The sequence below is a fragment of the Phodopus roborovskii genome, unplaced genomic scaffold, assembly GCF_943737965.1.
Source record: "Phodopus roborovskii unplaced genomic scaffold, PHOROB, whole genome shotgun sequence".
NCBI classification, from domain to species: domain Eukaryota; kingdom Metazoa; phylum Chordata; class Mammalia; order Rodentia; family Cricetidae; genus Phodopus; species Phodopus roborovskii.
In genome coordinates, this window is record NW_026126558.1 from 6,784,581 (window position 1) to 6,804,765 (window position 20,185).

The window sequence follows — 20,185 nt, forward strand, 5'->3', positions numbered from 1 at the left end:
GGGCCATGGTGGGGATAGACAGGCGGCAAGATAGCCCTGCCCTCCCCAAGGAGCCAAATTTAGGGAGCTTAGCATCACAGGACTCGGCCCAGTGAGGGACTGTGTCCAGATAGTCTGACAGCCTGCATCTCAAGTCTAAGGTCTAAAGTCTTACTTCTTGGCTAGCACACACCATGACCTAGGACAGTGGGTCCTGGTCAGCAGGAGTAGGTGGAGTCCAGGCCCCTCTGAGTAGAGAATCTGATGCAGTCAAGGCTGGGGCATGCAAATGGAGGCACAGAGCTGCATGCTACACACTCCAGTCTCTTCAGACAGACTTGAATTTTCTTTCAGTTCTAGTAGCTTTAGGATACCCCTGACAAAAAACATTGGCAGGGGTGTGTTGAGGAACCTTCAAGGTGTCTCTGACCCCATTTCCTGAAGTCCTCAGGATAACCTCAGGCCATATTATGCACAGTGCAGTGGGTCAGGGCTCTCACAGTAGAGTCCCCGTCCCCTCTAGCTATACTCCTTGGACATGGTCCAAGGCTGTCTTGCCAGTGATGGAAGGTCCAGGCCCCTCAGTGTGTGCCCACCTTACATGTTTCCCATGTAGGGCATCTGTCACCAGTCCCCAAACCTGTCCTTAAGAGGCTGCTGCTCTCCCTACAGCATTCCTCAGTCTACTCAAGGACTTTTCTCCTTCAGAATCCCCACACCCAGTGGGGTGGTCTGTCTCCTCTGGCACCACCAGGTTATTAGATTGCACACTATAAGGTCAGAGACCTGTGTGGCCCTCCAGGCTTAAAGGATGTTCAGCATGCCTGGGAAGGGTGAAGGGTCACTTGAAGCTCAGTGTCTGTCTCAACCTTGACCTCAGCCTCAACTTAGGATGGCCCTGGGGAGGTGCTGAAGACATAGTACAACAGTAGTGTTTGAGATGAGGATGCTGTTGGAGGTCCTACATCATACAGAGGCTGTTGGCCAGATAGCATAGCTTGTTCACTGGCATATCCACCCTGCTCCAGTAAGGGAGTATGTCTGCCCCCTGGGGTTCCCAATGATCACAGTGAAGCTGGGGCTTTAGCCAGGCTCTACCATCTTTGAGCATGTGACCTGGACATAGATACTGTTTACTACATGGGTAGCATAGGGTTGAACAGATGTGGGATGGGACAGGTAGCCCTTCTTACCCAGCATAACCCAGAGAGTATTCCCACAGACCCTGGGATGGGGGAGTTCACATGTCTTTCTGAGAAGTCTGAGCCCTATGACTTTCTGGGTCTTGCCTGATTTTCTCTACCCTGCTGTGGTCTTAGGTGGCTGGCCTGCTCACTGCTTCTCTGCCTGGCTGTGAGCACCAACTGGCATGGACTTGGAGCTCAGGCCATTCTGGAAGGTGTTATATACCTTCCTTACTCACTGGGCAGTCTTACAGAGGCACCAAGTAAGGGGTCTGATAGAGAGTCAGGATCCACATTCTAGTAAACATGGGTTCAGACAGATCTCAGCATTCAAACACTAAAAAGATCCTATTGAGATATGATTCACACACAATAAAATACAGGCTTTTCCTGCCGCTTGGCTTTTAAAGGCATAGATCTTTACTGAAAAACAAAACAAAAAAACAAAAACAAAACAAAAAACAAACAAACAAAACCACTCGAGTGTGTGTGGGCCACACAGCCCAGATAAAATACAGGGCTCTATGTGACCCTGTCTTGTGAAAAGAAACACACTCTGGTGACCTGAGGTCAAGTTGGTTCCAAAAACTTTAAAAGGAGTCACTGAAAATCTCTGACGTCAGTCACCTTCCCTCGCCTGTCCCCAGAGGACCCAGAGCTTCCTCCAGCTGTGAGACACCCCCTCCCTCCCCCTAGGGCATGGCCGGCCCAATGCCCTCCCCTCCTGGGAATCTTTTCCACTCCAGTTCCAACCCTCACATAGAAGCCAGTTCTGACCTAATTGACAGAATGTGGTGTGGGATTCACTACCCCAAGCCTTGGCCCATTGCTGTTCTAGCTAGTCTGTGTGGAACCCAGGCACCCCAGGCATGTGCTTCAAGCAGCTTCACACAGTAACAGTGACCAGAGACAGTGCCAGGGACTCTGGCCTGTCCTTGGGTTAGGAAGGTCTGCTGGAGCTCTGAGCAGTCTAATTCCAGTGGCACCTGACACTTGTCAGCTCTCTAATTTTCTATTACCCGGCTTTAAGTGTGGGAAACCAAGGCATAGAGTAACAAGGTCTCCCTACCAGTAGAGCAGCACCTGGTAAGGCCCTCAGAGGCCTGCCCTCCCCAATCCTGGTTTATAGTAAAAGCAGGGATGGCCTTGCCTAGAGTTATTGAGTAGGATTCAGATATAGGTCCATGAGGCTCTCAGGACTGAGGCCTTACTTCTTCCCTTGTTGGGCCTCAGTTCCCCTCATGATCCTACATCTTCCTACCCACCTCTGCTCCTGTCCATCCCTGGTCTCTATGTCTGTACTTGGAACCAGAGCCTGGGCTCTGCTAGCTGTTCCTGGCATGGTTGTTTTGTGGGGATGCCTCCTGCCCCCTCCTTGGTTGTCTGTAATTTTTGGAAGCTTTGGATCCTTTATCCCAGATCCCTGTAGACACATGCACTCAACGGCTCACTTGGGTCTGTCAGAGCCTTACTAGCACCACCCTGCAGGGATGTTGATTCCATGGGCAGATGAAGAAACTGAGGCAGAAGGCAGCCATCCTAGCCACCACCTGGCCTTAGGATAGCTGCTCACATTGCTATTCACATGTAATGGAGAACTAGCCAGGCTGCAAGATTCAGGGACCCACATCTGACCTTACAGAGCTTTGGTGAAGAGTGGATGGAAGGCTCTAGAGGGATCAAGAAGTTCCAGGCAGGTCCATCCCTGGCTGGGGGCCGAGTGTGCAGACAAGAGGGGGCATTCAGTCTGGGATGGAGACAGGGGTATAGGCCTCTGTATCTCGGAGGGCTGCAGACTCAGTACACAGGGGTATTGGGGCTTCTCAGAGGAGGTGACATTAAAGCTACAACGCAGAACACACCAGGGAGGGCAATCAGGCAGTGTGTGCAGGAAGGCCTAGAGCCAGGAGGGGCACAGAAAGTCCCAGCTGAACTCCCAGGACTAAAAGCCTGGAAGGAAGCTAAGGGTTATTTAATCTGGGTACTGTGAGCAGCACTGCTATATGCCAAGCTTGAGGAGGCAGGTCTGTCAATGGTGGGGTGTGCATTGAGCCCTTGCTCCCTGAGGTTCCAACAGCTGCCTCTCTGGGCTCCCTCAGGATCTTCCCCTTGGCCTGAGTCCGGTCCCTCTCTCAGGCCAGATCTAACTGGCAAGTTGGTCTCCTATCCTGTCCCCAGAGGCAGGGGCCTGGGTGGGGCAAGGCTGAGAGAAAGGGAGGCTAGGAGGAGGGAAGAGGGCCGGGGGCCTGAGAAAGCCCAGCCGGGCTGATAGAGAGAGATTGGTTTCAGCCGGAGCCTCAGGCCTGCCAAGTCCACATCCTATCTACGGCCTGCGCTTACTCAACATTCATCACAGCTGAACTCGGAAACTTTATCAACGCTAAAGGTTGGCGCCATCTCTAGGCCCAGCCACTCCTGTCCCTCCCCTCGATGGGCCTGATAGCCACTGATAGATTACACAAGATTGTTTCACTCCGGGAACTCATGGCCTATGCTTCTGGGGGAGGGGCTGCATGGGGGAGGGCCCAGGACACCACAGGGGCTGGATTTGTGCACCCTGAGGATGGTCAGTGAGAATGCACTGGGGGGCCCTGTGCCAGGATGGGGTCTGGGGCTGTGGAGGCCACGTGCCAGGCAGGGGCGACCAAGGCCACAGCTCAGAGCCTGGAGCAAGAGAGGAGGAAACAAAACGGTGGAGATGGGCACTGAGGCCTGGAGTGATTCTTTCTCTAGATGGGTGATAAGAGCTGAGCGATGTGAGCAGGTTTCACTAATGGAGCCGTCGCTGCATGGTACGGGTCAGAGGGATGGAGGCAGATGGCTGCTCAGGAGGAGATGGTTCCTGTGTGACAAGCTGCCCATCCACAGTAGGCTGCCCCCTCCTCTCCAAGTCCAGCAGCTATGGCAGTCAGGCAGAGCACAGTGCTCTGAGCACTTATCCTCTCAGTGCCCTGCTCACACATGAGACCCTGTGCTATGTGTCTTTCACGCCCTCACCAACACCATCAGTGCCCACACACCCCCCCAACCCCATTCAGCATCTCTGATTCAAGAATGCTCTCAACACTGTGGGCTTCCACATCATCAGTGCCCCAGTCACGGTCCCTTCCCTGTCTCTATCAGAGCACTTGGCTGATCCCTCAGGACTCCTCAGTCTCCTTGTCTGTGGTAATGCCAGTATCTCGGGCTGACTTGACCCCTGTTCCTCTCCTCCCTTTTCCTTCCGAGACAGACAAGACTGATCTAGAAACCAAGCAGGTAGACTTTATCCAGTAATAGACACCCTGTGCTTTGGGGGGCGGGCAGAAGCAGGTCCTTTAGCAGTGACGGAGGCTGGTCCTGGAAGGCCTTGTGATGTGCTTCTGACCCTCAAACCCATTTTATAAAAACAGGCGACAGAGACCCAGAGTGCAGGGGCCAAGACTGAGGTCACGAGGTCACCGATGACTCTTCTTCCCTCAGGTCTCAGCCCGTGTTCTTGTGGACCTTATGCCACCACTATTTTGTACTTCCACATTTAAAAAAACACCACCACATCTGTGGCTTGAGGGTGCTGTGGGAGTCAATGCCTCCCTGTTGTGACTGTGGGTCCAATTCTGCAACACAGTATATTGAGGCGTGTGGAGGATGAAGGCAAGGTCAGGTTCCCATCTCCATGGGCTTTGAAAATTAAACAGGTATGCAATGAGCAACTCTAAACACTGCTGCATCCAGTACAGCCCCATGATGTGGGTGGGGGAAAATAAAACCTGGGTCAGGGTAGGGGTCCAGAAACTCTCCTGCCAGACTGAGGGACTAGGTTTCTTTCCCATTTTACAGATTAGGAAGCTGAGGTGTGACAAATAGGAATCCCTGTCCTCACCAGAGCTTGGGGCCAGAGTCCTGGACACAGGGCTCCTAATCAATCACTGGGTCACAGGAGAGGATGGGGACAACATGCACAGGGTCTGCAGGGAGACTGAGGGAGCTGCCAGCCTTTGCTGCCTGTCCTTGCCCCTCTTCTCACCTCCCCATTCCCATTTGACACAGGAGCTGACTGCACAGTGTGTGGAATGCCCAGGTCCTGGTGCCTGAGGGTGTGGCCTAGGCTTTGAGGTCAGTAGAGGTTACTCAAAGGCTGGCCTGTCCAAGGCAAACACAAGGATCCTGAAGAAGGTTCAGAAGCCTGGAGGACTTCCACCCAATGGGTCTAGGCTGGACAGGTGCAAACTCTCATTTTAAGGTAAGGCCCCACCCCTCCATGGGACTGTTCATTTGTACTCTATTTTCATTGGCTCCTAGGGGCTGGACAGTGGTGGGAGGGACCTATGCACTGCTCCGAGGGCGGGGCCTCAGCAGTGCTATTCTTAGGAGCCCAGGAAGTTAAGACTTTGATAGGGCTTTGGGGTTTGTAGGGGTGAAGAGGCAAAGGTAGGACCGAGTCTAGGGGGTGTTCTGGAAATTCTGGGTCGATTCTGGGTGACCCAAGGAAGATTCAGGCAGAAAGAAATTTTATGAGGAAGGCTTGTTCCACCCACACCCCACTATAACTATCCTGGGAACTTAAATCCATTCTGGGTGCTGTAGAGGGAAGACACTGACTCAGGTCACACAGCCAATATGCAAGGGTTTCTATGGGACACTCCCCCCACCCCCCACCCCCACTCCTGGACACTCCATCCCTGCTGCCATGTCTCAGAATGGGCCATTTGGGTCTTCCTTTTGCAAAATGATTAGGGTGAGGAGCCCAACTTTTCCTTTAGATTTTGGGGCCATCTCTCCTGGCAGCCCCAAGTTGGGCCTTGGGCTTGGCTCTATGTGTAAGTCTGCAACGCTTTTGTTCCTGGCATTTGGAGGGGTGAGATAAGGGGAAAGAACCGTGAGTGAGCAGGCAGATAGATGGGCCGATAGCGGCTCCTCCACGCATGGCGCCTATCGCTCTTTTTATCAAGGTTCCCTTTCTTTCTTCTTTTTGTTGGGGGCCTGGGAGGGCGGAACACACCCACCCCATTCCCTCCCACACCCGTGGAGCTTAGGGAGGAGGCCTCCCTCTCTCAGGCACCAGTCAGAAAGGGAGACACAGGGCTTGAGGAGCACCTGGGAGGATAGGGGACCTAAGGCACCTATCTGCCAGGACTCCAGGGTTCCCTAGCTCCGTCTCATCAGCTCCTCACAAGGAAATGCAAGGACACTCACTGCCTGGTTTGACAGGTGAGGTAGCTAAGCCCAGTGAAGTGAAGTGCCTGGACCAAGGTCACACAGCCAGAGCAGATGGAGCCGAGAGCCCAGCTATGCCTCTCTGGCCTGGAGACTAGCAACCTGGTTAAGATCTGGTGGGCACAGCTAAGGGGCACTGGGGCCCATGGGGTGGCCATCAAACATGACTAGAGGTTCTGGAGAGCAAGTCCAGGGCCTGTAGGATTCAATCTTAGCATCCATAGCCCTGTTCACAGATATAGAAACTGAGGCTCAGGACAGGAAGATCCCTGAAGAATGATGGGCAGACTGGACCCTAACCCCCTCTCACACCCCTGGGTTGGTTGATTCTGTGTGTGAGTCCTGTGACACTCCAGGTATGAAATTCTGGTGATTGGTGATAGTGGGAATAATGACCCAGGCTGACAAAGACAAACATTCTAGAAACATCTAGGTGGTGGTGATCAGAAACCCTAAGCCTGACATCTCAGCTAAGAGTCTTGTGGGAGCTGTTTGTCCTAAAGGGCTACAGTAGTTCCTAGAGGCAGCATGTCTCAGCCTTCTCAGTCGGGGAGCCACAGGTGCACTCTGCCTTGCCTGGCTCTTGTATGGGGCTAGGGAGCTGAGCACTTTGCTGACCGAGCTGCCTCTCCAGTCCCTCAAACCAACTTTTTCATCAAAGGAGCCTGTGGGGCAAATGAAATGACTATAAGCAATAAAACACACCAATTTATCCAGGCATGGTGGTGGATGTCTTCAATCTCAGTGCTCAGGAGGCAGAGACAGGAGATCTCTGACTTCAAGGCCAGCCAGATCACTTTGCATCAATCCAAAGAAGGGCTGGCTAGTGCTGAGCATTTGCCCTCTCTGTGCCCACTCCTTCCCTTTGAAGTGTATGGACCAGGCCCCTTTATAGAGGTGGGCAGTTATAACTGCAAATATCCCAGAACCTCCAGGTAAATGGAGACTCAGATCAGGACAGAGCCTGTGGGCCAGAGTACCTCCTGTGCTGTGTAACCTTGAGCAATTTACTCAACCTCTCTGAGCCTGAGTCATCAGAAGAGAAAAGAGGGATGATGGGAGGACTCAATGGCATAGGCAGGATAAGCCCAAGGGTATATACATAACTCAATCAAGATAGCGATCCTCAGTATGGCCATCATTGGGATCATTATACCTGGAAAGACCAGGACCTTACAGGAAAGCTCCTGCTCTCCTCAGGCCTTCCCATCTCTGGGATTCCAGTGTTTTCAGCTCTCACGGCTGGTTTTATATACACAGGACAGGGGCAGAGCTAAGTTCTCCCATCCCACTGGGCCCAGCCGAGTTTCACAGGGCTTCCTGGCCACCACCCCAAGAGGTGTTGGGGCTGATAGGCCTTGGTTTCTCTTCTCGCACAGCAGGTGCCTCACTCCTCCAAGGCTGCCTTACCTGTCCCTCAGCAGAAGGATTAGCCTGGCGCAGCCCTAATCTTGGCGCATCACACCATCAGCGAGGATCTTGGATCAGCTGAAGGAGGCAGCTTTATCCAGACAAGCTTGCAATGGCACCCGAGTCCCATCTGGGTGCTGCCTGTCACAAGTGGCAGCTGGGCTGAGCTGGGAGGTAGGATTGCTGAGTGGGCTTCTGAGTGCTGCACAGCAGAAGCCCTCACAGCTGGTGGGCATGGCTTTATGGGCACTTTGACACTTACTGAACTACTATGGTCTAACCAGGCACTGCAGGGCAGCAGGGCACCCAGGCAAAGCTGCCTGGTGAGGCTGCAGAGCGCCATGTCAGCTGAGCAAATGAGGCCACATTGGTATAGATTATTTGCCCAAGACAGTGAATGTGTGATGGGGGCTGCCATCAGACCTCCAGGCTAGACCTTATGGCCTGGAAGTCTGTGTATCAGCATCTTCTCTGAGTGGGGCCTGCTGAACCTAACTGGGTCTGGTCACAGTTTCAGTGGCTGGACATTTGGTGGCTAACAGCTTGGCTTAGAGGCTGGGAGAGCCATCTCCTTAGAGTCTGCCAAGGGCTCCCCTCTAGGGCCCCTTTCTCTCCACCCTCCTCCCTACCTTCCTTTTCAAAAACATAATTTATCTGTGTATTATCAAGAAATCCAGACACTTTAATCAGCGAGCTATGAAGTCAGAATTTCCATTCTTATCTGCGGGAGGAGTGGAAGGAGAGGAGATAGCGCGGATCGCTGGTGGGGAATGTTAATGGGCGGGAGCCCAGGCCGCTGGCCACCGAGACGTGGGTATCTCCTCCATTATCGAGCCATATCTTGCCCACCATCTCAGTGCAGTAATGGGGCCAGTTCAACTTTCCGAGTTATCACAGGAGCTGAAACCTGCGCCGGAGGAGGCTGGGACCAGAGACAGTGCAGGGAGGACCAGGTTGCGGCTGCTCCAGGAGAGGGCTGGCCGGCCAATTGGGTAAAGGCCTGGTGTCCATGGACTGTCCAGGCCACTGTGGCAAGTGTTGGATTGCCCCCATTCCTGGGCAACTGTACTTGGTCAAGCTGGGTGTGGGAGTCAATAGGGGAGACCAAGGCAGAAGGTGCTGTGGTGGCCCAAGAAGTGGAAAGAGGCAAATGGCATAAAGGCAGCAGAGGAATGAAACCCAATGAGTCTATGCAGCTCTGATCATTGCTAAAACCCTAGCCCAAAGTCATACTGTGGGGAATAATGTTGAGACTAGGGCTAGCCTCAAATTCTGGGCTTGAAAATGGGTGTGGCTCCCCGCTCTTCCCCAGCAACCAGGGCCATTGCTCTCTCCCACCCCATACATCCAGAGGGTGGCTCTCCCAGGGAGCCTTGGTTTCTCCATCTGGGGCTTGAGCCCAGGTCTGTTCAGACTGCTGGCAGCAGACGTAAAATTGGGCTGGGGCACAGTCAGCATGTGCTCACAGTGATACCTGAAGTTAAACAGAGTGTGAGGAGACTAGGTGGATCAGCTGAGCCTCAGTTTCCCCTCCCACCACAGATCTCTGCGGCAGAAACCTTCATTGGGGGCCAGTCCAGCAAGGTGGGGATGGATTCCTTGCCCCTAAACAGCAAAGGAAGTTCTGCAGGAAGGAGCTGACTGCTTTCTTTCCTGCTGAGGTAGGAGAATAGGCAACTGAGGCAAGTATAAGCCTAAGGGCAGATGGGAAAGCTATAGGGCTTGAAGTCAAATGTTAGGAAGAACTGGCAAGAAGATGTCTTAGGGGAGACAGAATGGCAGATACCTAGGAGGCACCCATCAGCAGTAGGGCAAAGAGGCAATGGCCTCTTTTCCCTCTTTAGTGGCTCCTGCAGACCATGACTCCTCTGTCAGTTCTCTTTAATCCTTGTCTCCAACCAGGTAGGCATCACAATGCTATGTGTAGTCAGGAAACTGAGGCTCAGAGGGTTGGGACTCACATTAAGGCCCCAAAGGCCCCATAGTGTACCCACCTGTATGGTAGGAGGAGACAGGGATGTGCACACCATCCCAGGCAGGCTATCTACCCACAGTGAGAACGTCATGCATAGCTGTGGGACCCTGAGACAGCCTTTCTGATCCTCCATTTCTTAAAGACCCCAAAAAGCACTCCAATCCTCTACTTCTTCTGGGTGAAAGGGAGAACCCCAGCCTAAGGAAGAACCTACAGACATGCACACAGGAACACAGTGTGATGGGCAACACTGGCTGGGTCTACTGCAGCCCTTGGTCAAGGCATGGGTACCAGTCTATACCTCACTGGCTCAGAGAGGCTGCAGAACACTGCGACCAACATTCATTTCATAGATGGAAAAGCTGAGGCTTACAGGTCACTAAGGTGTGCGTGGGGGATGATGATGTGCCTCCCCAGTTCTGCATAAAGGGCTGCTAAGGAGGGAGAAGGAAAAGTCAGCCTACAGAGGCCCCAGAGACATGCAAGAAGGTGGGGTTTGACACTGTGCTTTACAGATCTCTGCTCAGAGAATCTCCACTCTGGCCACAGACCCAGCTTCTGTGTTGCTTGGCCTTGAGCAAGGCCTTGATGTTCTCACCCATAACAGGGGTGGTAAAAGGCCACCAGGATGGCCTTTGGCATATGCCAACACCAAAGCCAGCAGGACTGGCAGTGTCCACCTGCTAACAAGTCACTTGGCACTTCAATGTGCTCCCCCCATGGCCACAACAAGGAGGTGCTTTTATTAGGGTCCTACTCTGCAAGCAGAAACTGAGACAAGAGAGGCCACTTGCACATAGGTCTCCTGAGAAGCCAGGCTGAGCCTCTCCCCATGGGGGACCCATCTGTGGTTGTCTGGTTCTGGGCAAGGGCTTGCTTGTAGCCCAGAGTTCACAGGCAACAAGGGAGTTATGCCACCAAGGGTCCATTTGATTGAGTATACTCTGAACGGCACTGTTCCTCAAGTACCCACTGTATACCACCCCTGCCTAAGTGGTGAACACTACTGGACAGGGAGGATCTGCTGTTTCCATTCCTCAGGTGAAAGAACCCAGACTGGCTGAGCACTGGAATGACACTGAATGAGGCCCCTGGGAAGAAGCTGGAGCTGGGAGCTGATTATCCTAAAGTCAGGGCCAAATACTAAGGATGAACGCACAACTGGAATGGGAAGGGTGGGGAAGGCTGGTCACTGGCCTCTTAGAGACAGACCACCCAGGGCTGACAAGGAGACAGCCCTAGTCAGCATTGCAGACATCACCAGACACCAGTGTGGGCTGCTTCTGTTTGCCTAGGCTCTCAGCAGCTCCTGTGGTTTTTTTGGGCCCTGGTCAGGGTGGGTCTGAGCTCCTGAGCTTACGCACCCTCATGTGAAGTTGGACAGGGATGTTTTCCTGTTAGGCCATGTGACCTTGGCAAGTCCCATCCCTGTGGAGCTCACCATGCTCACATGTGTCATTAGTCCATGGAGTAGAGGTAGCCAGCTGAGACATGGAGGGCTCTGTTCAGGCAGCTCTACATGCCATGGACAGCTCCTTGACTTTCTCCATGCTGATACCCACCCACCCCCATTCTGCCTAAGTCTCCTCCTCACCAGACTACCAGCTCCTCTGTAGATGGGCAATAATCTGGGAGAACCATTGGCTGCCTCGATCTAAACCGCTACAGAGCAGGAGAAGGGGAGAAGAGGACAGAGGTGTGTGAAGGAAGATCATGGAAGGATCTACCCCTGTCCTCTCTGACAAGGGATCACTAGCTCACAGAAGGAAGCTGCACAACAAGGCTGCATAGTCCAGGTGCAATATTGCAGAAGGGAGAGGTTGGGTAGAAATAGAGGAGGTACCAGGACCCCACATCTATTCCACATCTGTGTAATATGCTGAGATCTCATGGAAGAGAGCTTAGGAACAGGGATGTCCTATCTCAGACAGGCTGGGAACTACAGACCTGACCTGATCATGAAGAGACTAGGGAAAGAGAAGGGGGCAGCAGGAGAGGGGCTACAGATGCTTTGGGAGTCAGGCACTGTCATCCCCACATTGTGGATGGGAAAGCAAGATTCCTGTCCTCCTAACAGGCCTTTCCCACAGTCCTATGGGCAATAAGGAGCTGGGGTCAGAATCTCCTAGCAAATATCTGGCTTTGCTGAGTCCAAGGAGCAGTACATGACTAAGTCAGGCTCCTCCTCAGAAGCCTGAGAAGCTGAGTGACTGGAAAGATGTCCCAGAATGTGAGAGGCTGGGCACTGGAGCAGTCCTGTGAAAGCATTGAGGCTGAAGATGCCTGAATGCCCCCATGTCTCTACTGGAACCCAGTCCCATCAAAGGGCTATAATACACTTGTATCCTGCAGGTAGCTGAACTCTTACCTATGGGCTGGCTCCCCCACTAATAACATGGTGAGCATAGTGAGCCACACAAGGATAGGGCTTACCAAGATCACATGGCCTGACAGATGTGAGGGGTGGGTATGAATGATGTGATTCCTGAAGACCAGCAATGCTGCTGCCCCATACTTGCCACACCTTCAGCCAGAAGAGGTCTGCAAGGCAATGCGTGGTTGTAGTCTCAGTTTCCCCATCTGAGAAATGGGAACAGGGACCACAGGCACCTCCAGGAAGCCTTAGGGGGATGGTGGGCAGGTGGGCAGGAACCAGCCAGGGCCTGAGTATGGTGAGGCAGCTCCATGTGGGCTGGGTCCATGGGTTTTGTGATACCAATCGGGAGGCAACAGCTGCCTCCATGAGGCCTGTCGATGGCAGATAGGCCAGCCTAGAGTATTATTCACGAGCCGTCAAGCCCCGGGACCGTCTGGTTGGCATAGAAACAGGAGATAAGGGGCACAATTAATGGCATCACATTCCTACTCCTTTCTCCCCAACTGACCCACTTAAATCGGTGCCATACTGGGTTCCTGTGACCTCCGGGGAGGGGCCTGGGCCAGAGGACTGGGTCTGGGGCTCAGGCCAGGGTAGGGCTGGGTGAACTTCCCCAGGGGCTGCCCTTGAGTTGAAGCATCTCAAAGAGGGGCACCAGGATGCCAAGGACAGCTGCAAAAGACCACAGAGGCCTCTACTCCTCCCATAGGCCCATTGTACAGATGTGAAAATTAAGGACTATGACTGAAAGCAAGCAAAAGCCAGATGATGGTGAGATACCTTGATGGAGTTCCTTCAGGAAAGGGCAGTGTCTACTTCATACTTCCAACTCTGGTTCACTACTTTCTGGGGCACAAAGTCCATTTTTTAGCAGTCTTTCCCTGGAGGTACAACAATGTGAGCATTGGGCCTACGTTAGTTCATTCAGGCCTGGCACAGGTTAAGTACTTGGTTATCACCCATAACCAGTGATGCTGCTGTCTTTTGCCCATGCTGTCTATATACTGTGCTATCAGGCTACAGGGAGGTAGGAAACCCACAGGCAGGTGAGATCAGAAGGCCCAACAAGAACGAAGACCTCATGTGGGCTTCAGAGAGTCAGGAAAGGGTTTCCCACAGAGTATCTCCTGCCATGGACCACTCTGCCCAGGCTCCATGCTTGAGCTCTAGAACTCTAGAGGAACATCAAGTACCAGGCCAGTACTAATGACCAGGGCTCGGGATAGCCTAGAGGAGGTAGCTTACACTCATTGAGCCCTGGATGACAGATACTGTCATAGAGGGAAGACATGGAGGCAGAGGAATCTCCAGGTGTCATGGTCTACCAAAGCCTTGAGGGACCTGACCCAGGCACCACCTATCCTTACAATGGGAGTGGGCAATGCTCTCTGTAAACAGTCCCTATGTCCACACAGTATAACTAAACCCACCCAGCTCCTATTGGGGCTTCACCCTGGCTCTTCTGGGAATGGGGCTGTCCCCTGCACCACTGTCCCTGTAGGTGGGTGTTAGGTGTTAGAGGGAGTTGGCAGATGGCTGCTGAGCATGGAGCAAATTAGTCATCCTGTGGCTACCAATCCTTTGCTTAACTGAACTGTAAGAATGTGTGAAAACACCTCCTCAGAGACTGAGGGAGGCTGCACCAGGTGGATTCCTCCTCCAAGCCTGTCCCCAGTGACCTAGGTCTTTTAGCATCTGGGATCACTAATGAGGGAAACTGAGGCCAGCCCTGCATGTCCGTACCTTCCGAACTTCATTCTCACTACTTGTCTTGCCTTTCAGCTTTTCACATCCCCAAACAGCCCAATTTCCCAAGCGGAAAACTGAGGTCAAGTTACTATCCATCCAAGTGCAACCATGTCTGGTCTATTCTTGGCAGTCTAGAGGCTAGCTACTGAGAACTGACCCTGACCCCAGACTTCTCGCTTGCTTGTGCCTCCCCACTCCTTTGCCTTCCTCATATTTAGATAGGGCCAAGTCAGTGCTTGCATACAGCAGGTATTCAATAAACACAGAACAGCATACAACCGGAGCACAAAAACACTCCACTGCACACAGCACGCAGTGAGCTCTCAATAAACACCTGTCTGCTCAGGCAGATCTATACAGATCTCTCCCCTATGTGTACCTGCTGGTCTTCTCAAAGCAGTCAAGTCAGTGGAAACCACCTCAAGTTTTTCAATAAAACTCCACTCGAGTCACACCTAAGACTTGCCAGGAACCAAGAGCAACCCAGCATGATTCAGGGGAAACCACCCTTCGCAGGTGACAAACCGCCCCTGGCCTCTGAGTGCAACCTAATTGGAATGAGGGGAGGAGTGTCCTCTCTCTCCCCTCCCCTCAGGCAGCACGAAGTCAGTTTTCTTTCATTTTGATGGACTGTACCACTGGTCACAGGGGGAAGGTCAACTTCTTGCCAATTAAGAGTGTTTGGGGAAAGTGTCCCAGATGGACGCCCCCCGTTGTTCCCTCTTTTGCAGCCTAGGCCCCCTGCTGCCGCCGGACGCCCCCACACTGCTGTTGCTTCGAACCCGGCAGGGCCTGGTGGCCGTAGATAAGGCCTCTTATCACTCTTGGCAATCGCCATTGGGCGGACTGGCCCGCGCTTAGGCCCCCACTTATCACAGATTACATCGACTGGGCAGGGGGAGAACTGGCGGGCCAGGGCACCAGGGGTCCCGAGCTACACCCTGCCCCTAGCCCCCTCCAGGGGCCTGGCCTATCAAGTCAGCCATCTGGCCGGCTAAGGCCGCGCTCCTGCCTCGCCCTCCCCCATCTCCCACGTTTGAAGTTAATAAATGGAAGCGCTATCACGGCTGCCATCGGTTGCAAGCCTTATCAGCACGGCACATCTATCTCTGCGCAGAACAAAAGGAGCACAGAGGCGCGGGCAGCTGCAACCCTGCTTTGGTGGGGGCGTGGAGGGCGGTGGCCCCTAGAGCTCAGCCTGCTTCCCCTCCGCACCCTGAGACCCGCCACAGGTGAGGCCAGAGCAGCGGGCGCACAGCAGCGAGGGCCTCACGCACGGCCTTGGGCAGAGAGCAGGCGGGCAGGCGCCGCCGCTTGGTGACAATCAATGTTCGCATCTTAACGCGTTTAGATCTGTTAGGGGAGGAGGAGCCCAGGCCACGAGTTGCACAGAGGACTCCGGGATCCGCCCCCCCCCCAGGCCTGCTCTCCTCCTCTGTTCCAGTCCTGGGGTACTGTGAGGGGATCGGAGGGGTTCTCCTGCACAGTCCAGGTCCCAGTTCCCAGAGTGCGGGGTTTCGCTGACCCAAGTGGGTTGGGCTCTGTTGGGCTCCAACCGCCTTATCAGCGCTGGCGATCCGTTCCCAACCTGAGATCTCCCTGCCCTAGCTATCTGCATTTCTCATCAAGCTGAAACACACACACACGCTCACGCACACACATACACGCGAGAACAGAACCCAGCAGAGGCGCACAGGGGAGGAGGGGAAAAAGAAACCAGAGAACCAGCACAGATCGGGACCTGTGGGTGGCTTTAATACTTGAGTTGACATGATAGAAGGAGACTTTCGGAAAACAGGTCCGGCTCGAATTTGGGGAGTCGGATTACCAGAACCCAGATTCCTGCCTTCATCCCCCTCTCCTGAGACCTTAGTGGTAGGGACACTCTCACAGGCTAGAATGCACATTGGGTCCTGGTGGCAGCGTCATGTGGGCAGAGAAGGCAGCCAGGCATCTGGAGCTGGGAAGCCGGATGCCCCCCTCCCTTGTCACCTTGTGGGCAGCCCAGATGACTTGTTTCTCCCGCCAGGGGGAAGCTCCAGGGAGGAAGCCCCATGCCCTGCCGGGAGAAGCGTGAAGTTATTATTGGTGTGGCGTGAGGAGGAGCTCTTCCTGTGTGCTTACTTGTTCCAAGTGCAGCCAAGTGGCCCCGCAACCTAGTGGCCCAGAGAGCACAAGGAGCTCCTATTGTCAGGGCATGGGTGATGTAGAAGTAGAGGGCCTGCCCTTCTCCGGAAAGTGCCCACTGGAGGACCTGTGAGAAACTTGGATGTATGCAAGAACAACGCTCGAGTCCCTGAGGTCCCTGGCTGGTTCAAAATAACCCCTCGGATGCGGGGGTGGAAGGAGAGGTGTCCATGGGCACTATTTGCCCGTGTAGCGTTGGTAATGGACTGTGGGTGGGTCGAACCTCCATATATCCCCAAGCAGGCAGAGGGCAGATCGAAAACTCTAGAGTTGAGGCGGATAAAGGGGATTTGGCCAGCCAGTGCCGAGTGCCTGGGCTGCAGCAGACTCCACTACCTCACCCCCGCAGCCACGCCGCTCTGCAGCCAAAGCGCTGCGGTGGGCGCCGGCCCGGCCCGGCCCGCAGCCCTAGGTACCCCTTACTCCCAGGTCTTTCTCCTTCTGCCTCTAGATACAAAGCCTGGGAGAGTCAAGCGCGCCAGATAAGATCACAATTTCAGCCCGTCCCGACAGAGCGATCTTATCAGGATGGGACTTGCAGAATGGAATATTTTAAACTTTATCTGAGCCCAGATCAGGGCCGCCCTATCGCCGCACCATCTCTGAGATGCGGGGGAGGTGCAGGCCGCGAGGTGGCCGGGCTATGCCGGAGCCGCGCCCCCAGACACTCTCCTTCCGGCTCTCCGGACCCCGCCACCCTCTCGGGGCCCGGACCCCCTGGGTGCCCAAGCCGAGACGCGGGGGCCCTGCCCGCCGGCAGAGATTAGATTACGGCGCGCTTGGCACTCCGCGCGGGGGGCGCGGCGCGGGGTGAAGGTCGCGGGCGCAGCGGGGCTGGGCGGCCGCACAGGGGCGGCGCTGGGAGAGTAGGCACTAGTGGGGGTCCGGCGGGCACCGCGGGCAAAGTTTGACTCACGCTTGATCTGCCGGGGATTGCTCTGTTTCCTCCTGGACATGTCTCCGGCACCGCGCGCCCTCGCGGCGGCCGCCTCTAGCCCCTGGCGGGCGGCGGCGGGCGGCAGGGGCGCGGCGGGGCGGCTCATGCCCCCGGCCCGTGGGCTCCACGGCTGCCTCGGCCCGCGCCCCCAGCCCGCCGCGCCGCTTGTGGGCCGCCGGCGCCGCCGCGGAGGCCCGAGGCCACGGCCCTGCGCTCGGGCGCGCGGACTGCCCGGCGGGCGGCGGGCTGGTGGCGGCTTCTCTGCTCCGGCGCAGACGCCGCCGCCGCCGCTCGGCTTTTCTCAATGGAACCTGCGAGCCGCGAGCGGCGATCCCGCGGCCGCCGCCAGGGCGCTCCCGGCAGGATGGCCAACAGGGCGGGGCCTTCGCCTAGCTGGCGGCCGCCCCGCCTCTCGCCACTCCCCGGACCGTCCTCCGCGGTCGCGCCTTCCCGCCCCCAGACCGTCCTTCCCGCTAGCCCCGCCCCCAAACCAGCGCTTATCCCTTTTCTGCTTGCCTCGGCTTCCGCGTACTCACCCAGCCTCCGCCTGTCCGTCTTTCCTCGCTCTGGCTCCACCACTCATCCGTCCTCTTCTCATTGTCCCCGCCCCTCAGCCAATGCTTCAAGCATTGATCCCACCCCGTCAGCGCGTCCTCCTCACACTGGCCCCGCCCCCAGCTTATCCTCCTCACTGTCCCCCCCCCCAGCCACCTTATAACACTGGCCCCGCCCATCAGCCGTCCCCCTCACATTGCCCCTGTCCCTGATCCCGTCCACAAAATGCTCTTGCCTCTCAGCTGTTCGGCTCATATTGATCCCGCTCCTTAGGCCGTCCTCCTCACATTGACCCTGTCCCTCATTCTGATCTCTTCGCATTGACTCTGCTCCTCAGCTACTCTACTCACATTGACCCCGCCCCTCAGCTCCTCCACTTCGCAGAACACAGCCTCTGCTGTCCTCAAACTGACCCGCCCCTTGGCTCGTCCTTCCCACTGGCCCCGCCCCTGTATTCCCCACCATCCCGTGCTGGCCCGGCCCCCAGCCCTTCCTTCCCTGTGCTGGCTCCGCCCATGTCTCATCCTTCCTCACCTTCGCCCCGCCTCAGCAGGACCGCCCCTTTCCTTAGCCCCGCCCCTGGCCTGTAGTCCTTTGCACAAGCCCGGTCCTTCCCCGCCCCCCACCCCAGCCTTGCCTACCTCTGCCCAGTCCACAGCCCTGTCCTCACCTCCTGTGGGCTGGCCCCAGGTCGTGCTGGCCTTGTCCATAATTCCCACCTTCAGTTCTTGGTAGACCTCTAGCCTCCTTCGCTAGTTCCAGTTTCCCGAGGCTATGTCCGCAGGCCTGGTTAGGACTTGGAGACCTGTTTTGTTCAGCAACCCTGCAGCACAGGCCCCTGACTTGTCTGGCCCTACCCCTCCGCTCTGGAGCTCCGCCCCCCATGGCCTTAAGTTGTGCTGTCCTTTGCAGCTCTGCGTTCTAGGCAGCCAGCACCGGGGTCTGAATGCCTGAGGCCTGGACACAGAATTTGTGTTGTTCAGGACTTGGAATGTGGCAGAGGTCTGGTATGGAAGGAGGCTTCAGTATGAGACTCCTGGAAGACGCAACCCTGTGTTCTGCAACTTCTGATGGTTGTGTTCTCTAGCTAGGGAACCGCAGGTTTTTCCTCTTGAACTCACACCTGTTTAGAAATCCGAGAGGAGCCAGAGGTCAGTTGGCCTTCTTGCTTAACTACAGCCTAGGCCACAGTGGACATCTGCCAAGGAGGTGTGCCCCCGCCCAAAGCTTTCCTTGTTCATATAGCCCCAAGCAGGCAGGTTTGCAGTGCCCACACAGTCAAAAACATACCTTGCATTCTTTTGAGGACCTTGAGACATTCTCAAGATCACACAGCTGGGGATGGGATTCATGTCTTCATCCAAACAAAGCATCCAAATGGGTGTCGTTGATGTCTACTACCCTCTTCATAGCACACAGGGAAGCAGGAAGTTCTCCACAGAGGAGACACCTGGCCCCCACCAGGCAGACAGTCTCCAGTCGGTACAGCTGTCACCATTCATGTCCCCTTGGAAGTTTGCCAGTTGCCAGCTATCAGGTGTTCTAGGTAGGAGACCAGCGTCCCTACAGTTTCTGTTACTGGGGCCCTTGTAAAGAGGAGGAGAGGGGTGACTACCTCTTCCCTGCCACGGCTCTCACTCTGTGAAGGCCATTGTGCCAGTGGGACATGATGCTGACCCCTCTCTGTTGGTCGGTCATACTGGAACACCAAGGCCAGGATCCAAGATCTGCACATGGTTGCCCAGCTTCCCACCCCTTCCCAGAAGGAGCTGTCCTTCTACAGCCGGGAACCCCACATCTGCTAGGTCTCCTCAGTCTAGGGACCCCGAGATGTTTCAGCACTGGACAAGGCACTCCACTTGACTGTTTTCTTGGGTACTGCCTCTCAAGGAAAGAGTGCTTTACAGGAAGGGGCCTGGGAGGTAACTGGGGCTGACATGTAGGGAAGTGGTGAGAAACTGGGTACTCAGTAAGTAGTGCCTAGGCTGGAGCTGCTGGACAGCATCTGTGGTTAAGTTAGGATCTGACAGCCATGAAAGGAAACTGGTTTTCGATTGGTAATGTCTGCCTGAGATGCAGGAGAGTGAGATGGCATGTCTTTGGACCCTTCTTTGCCTTACCTGCTTTACTCGTATGATGCTATGTATACAGAGTCCAGGCAGGGAGAGAAGGACATACTTAGGTCACTCAGCAACATGGAGCCTGTCAACCAGGACAAGCAGCATCATTTGTGGGGCCCAAAGCTAAATGAAAATATGAGACCCCTGTTTAAAAATGAAGAATCCCAATATAGCTGTAGCAGAATGCTGAATCATACAGCCTCCCATCAGGGGCCATGTGTCTCCAGGGTTCTCTGCCATTCCTCAGCTTGCAGCTTCCTGAGTGTCTTCCTCCTCTCTATCTTCCACAAGCTCCCACTGTGGGCCCATTTCCCCCTGCATCTGAGTGTCTACTGGGAGTGTCAAGTTCACAGCCAGAGTCAGCAGAGAAGTGGAATTGCTTCAGCCAAGGACCCTGTGGTCAGCTTCCTGTAGAGCAGGAGGACTCTGTCCAGAGCCAGGAAGTCCTGCTGTGGTTGCAGGGACTCCTGCTCTCCTGGGAATCCAAGGCTTAGTAGTGGGTCCCCAGAAGCTTTG

The 20,185-nt window shown here is 55.0% G+C and overlaps 1 protein-coding gene across 5 annotated transcripts in view; it reads right to left on the reverse strand.

Annotated features, from left to right (window-relative positions):
• The window catches only part of Zfpm1 (zinc finger protein, FOG family member 1), a 59,070-nt gene extending 40,621 nt beyond the window's left edge, over positions 1–18,449 (reverse strand). For 2 of the 5 annotated variants that reach the window (XM_051201798.1, XM_051201797.1), the window contains exon 1: positions 18,269–18,449. In XM_051201798.1, the coding sequence (XP_051057755.1) occupies positions 18,269–18,434 (166 nt within the window). In that variant the 5' untranslated portion in view covers positions 18,435–18,449. Of the gene's footprint in view, positions 1–16,973; positions 17,144–17,530; positions 17,678–18,219 lie in introns of those variants that run through there. The other 3 variants (XM_051201800.1, XM_051201801.1, XM_051201799.1) reach the window with 3 other exon arrangements.
• Positions 18,450–20,185: the final 1,736 nt, after the last annotated feature.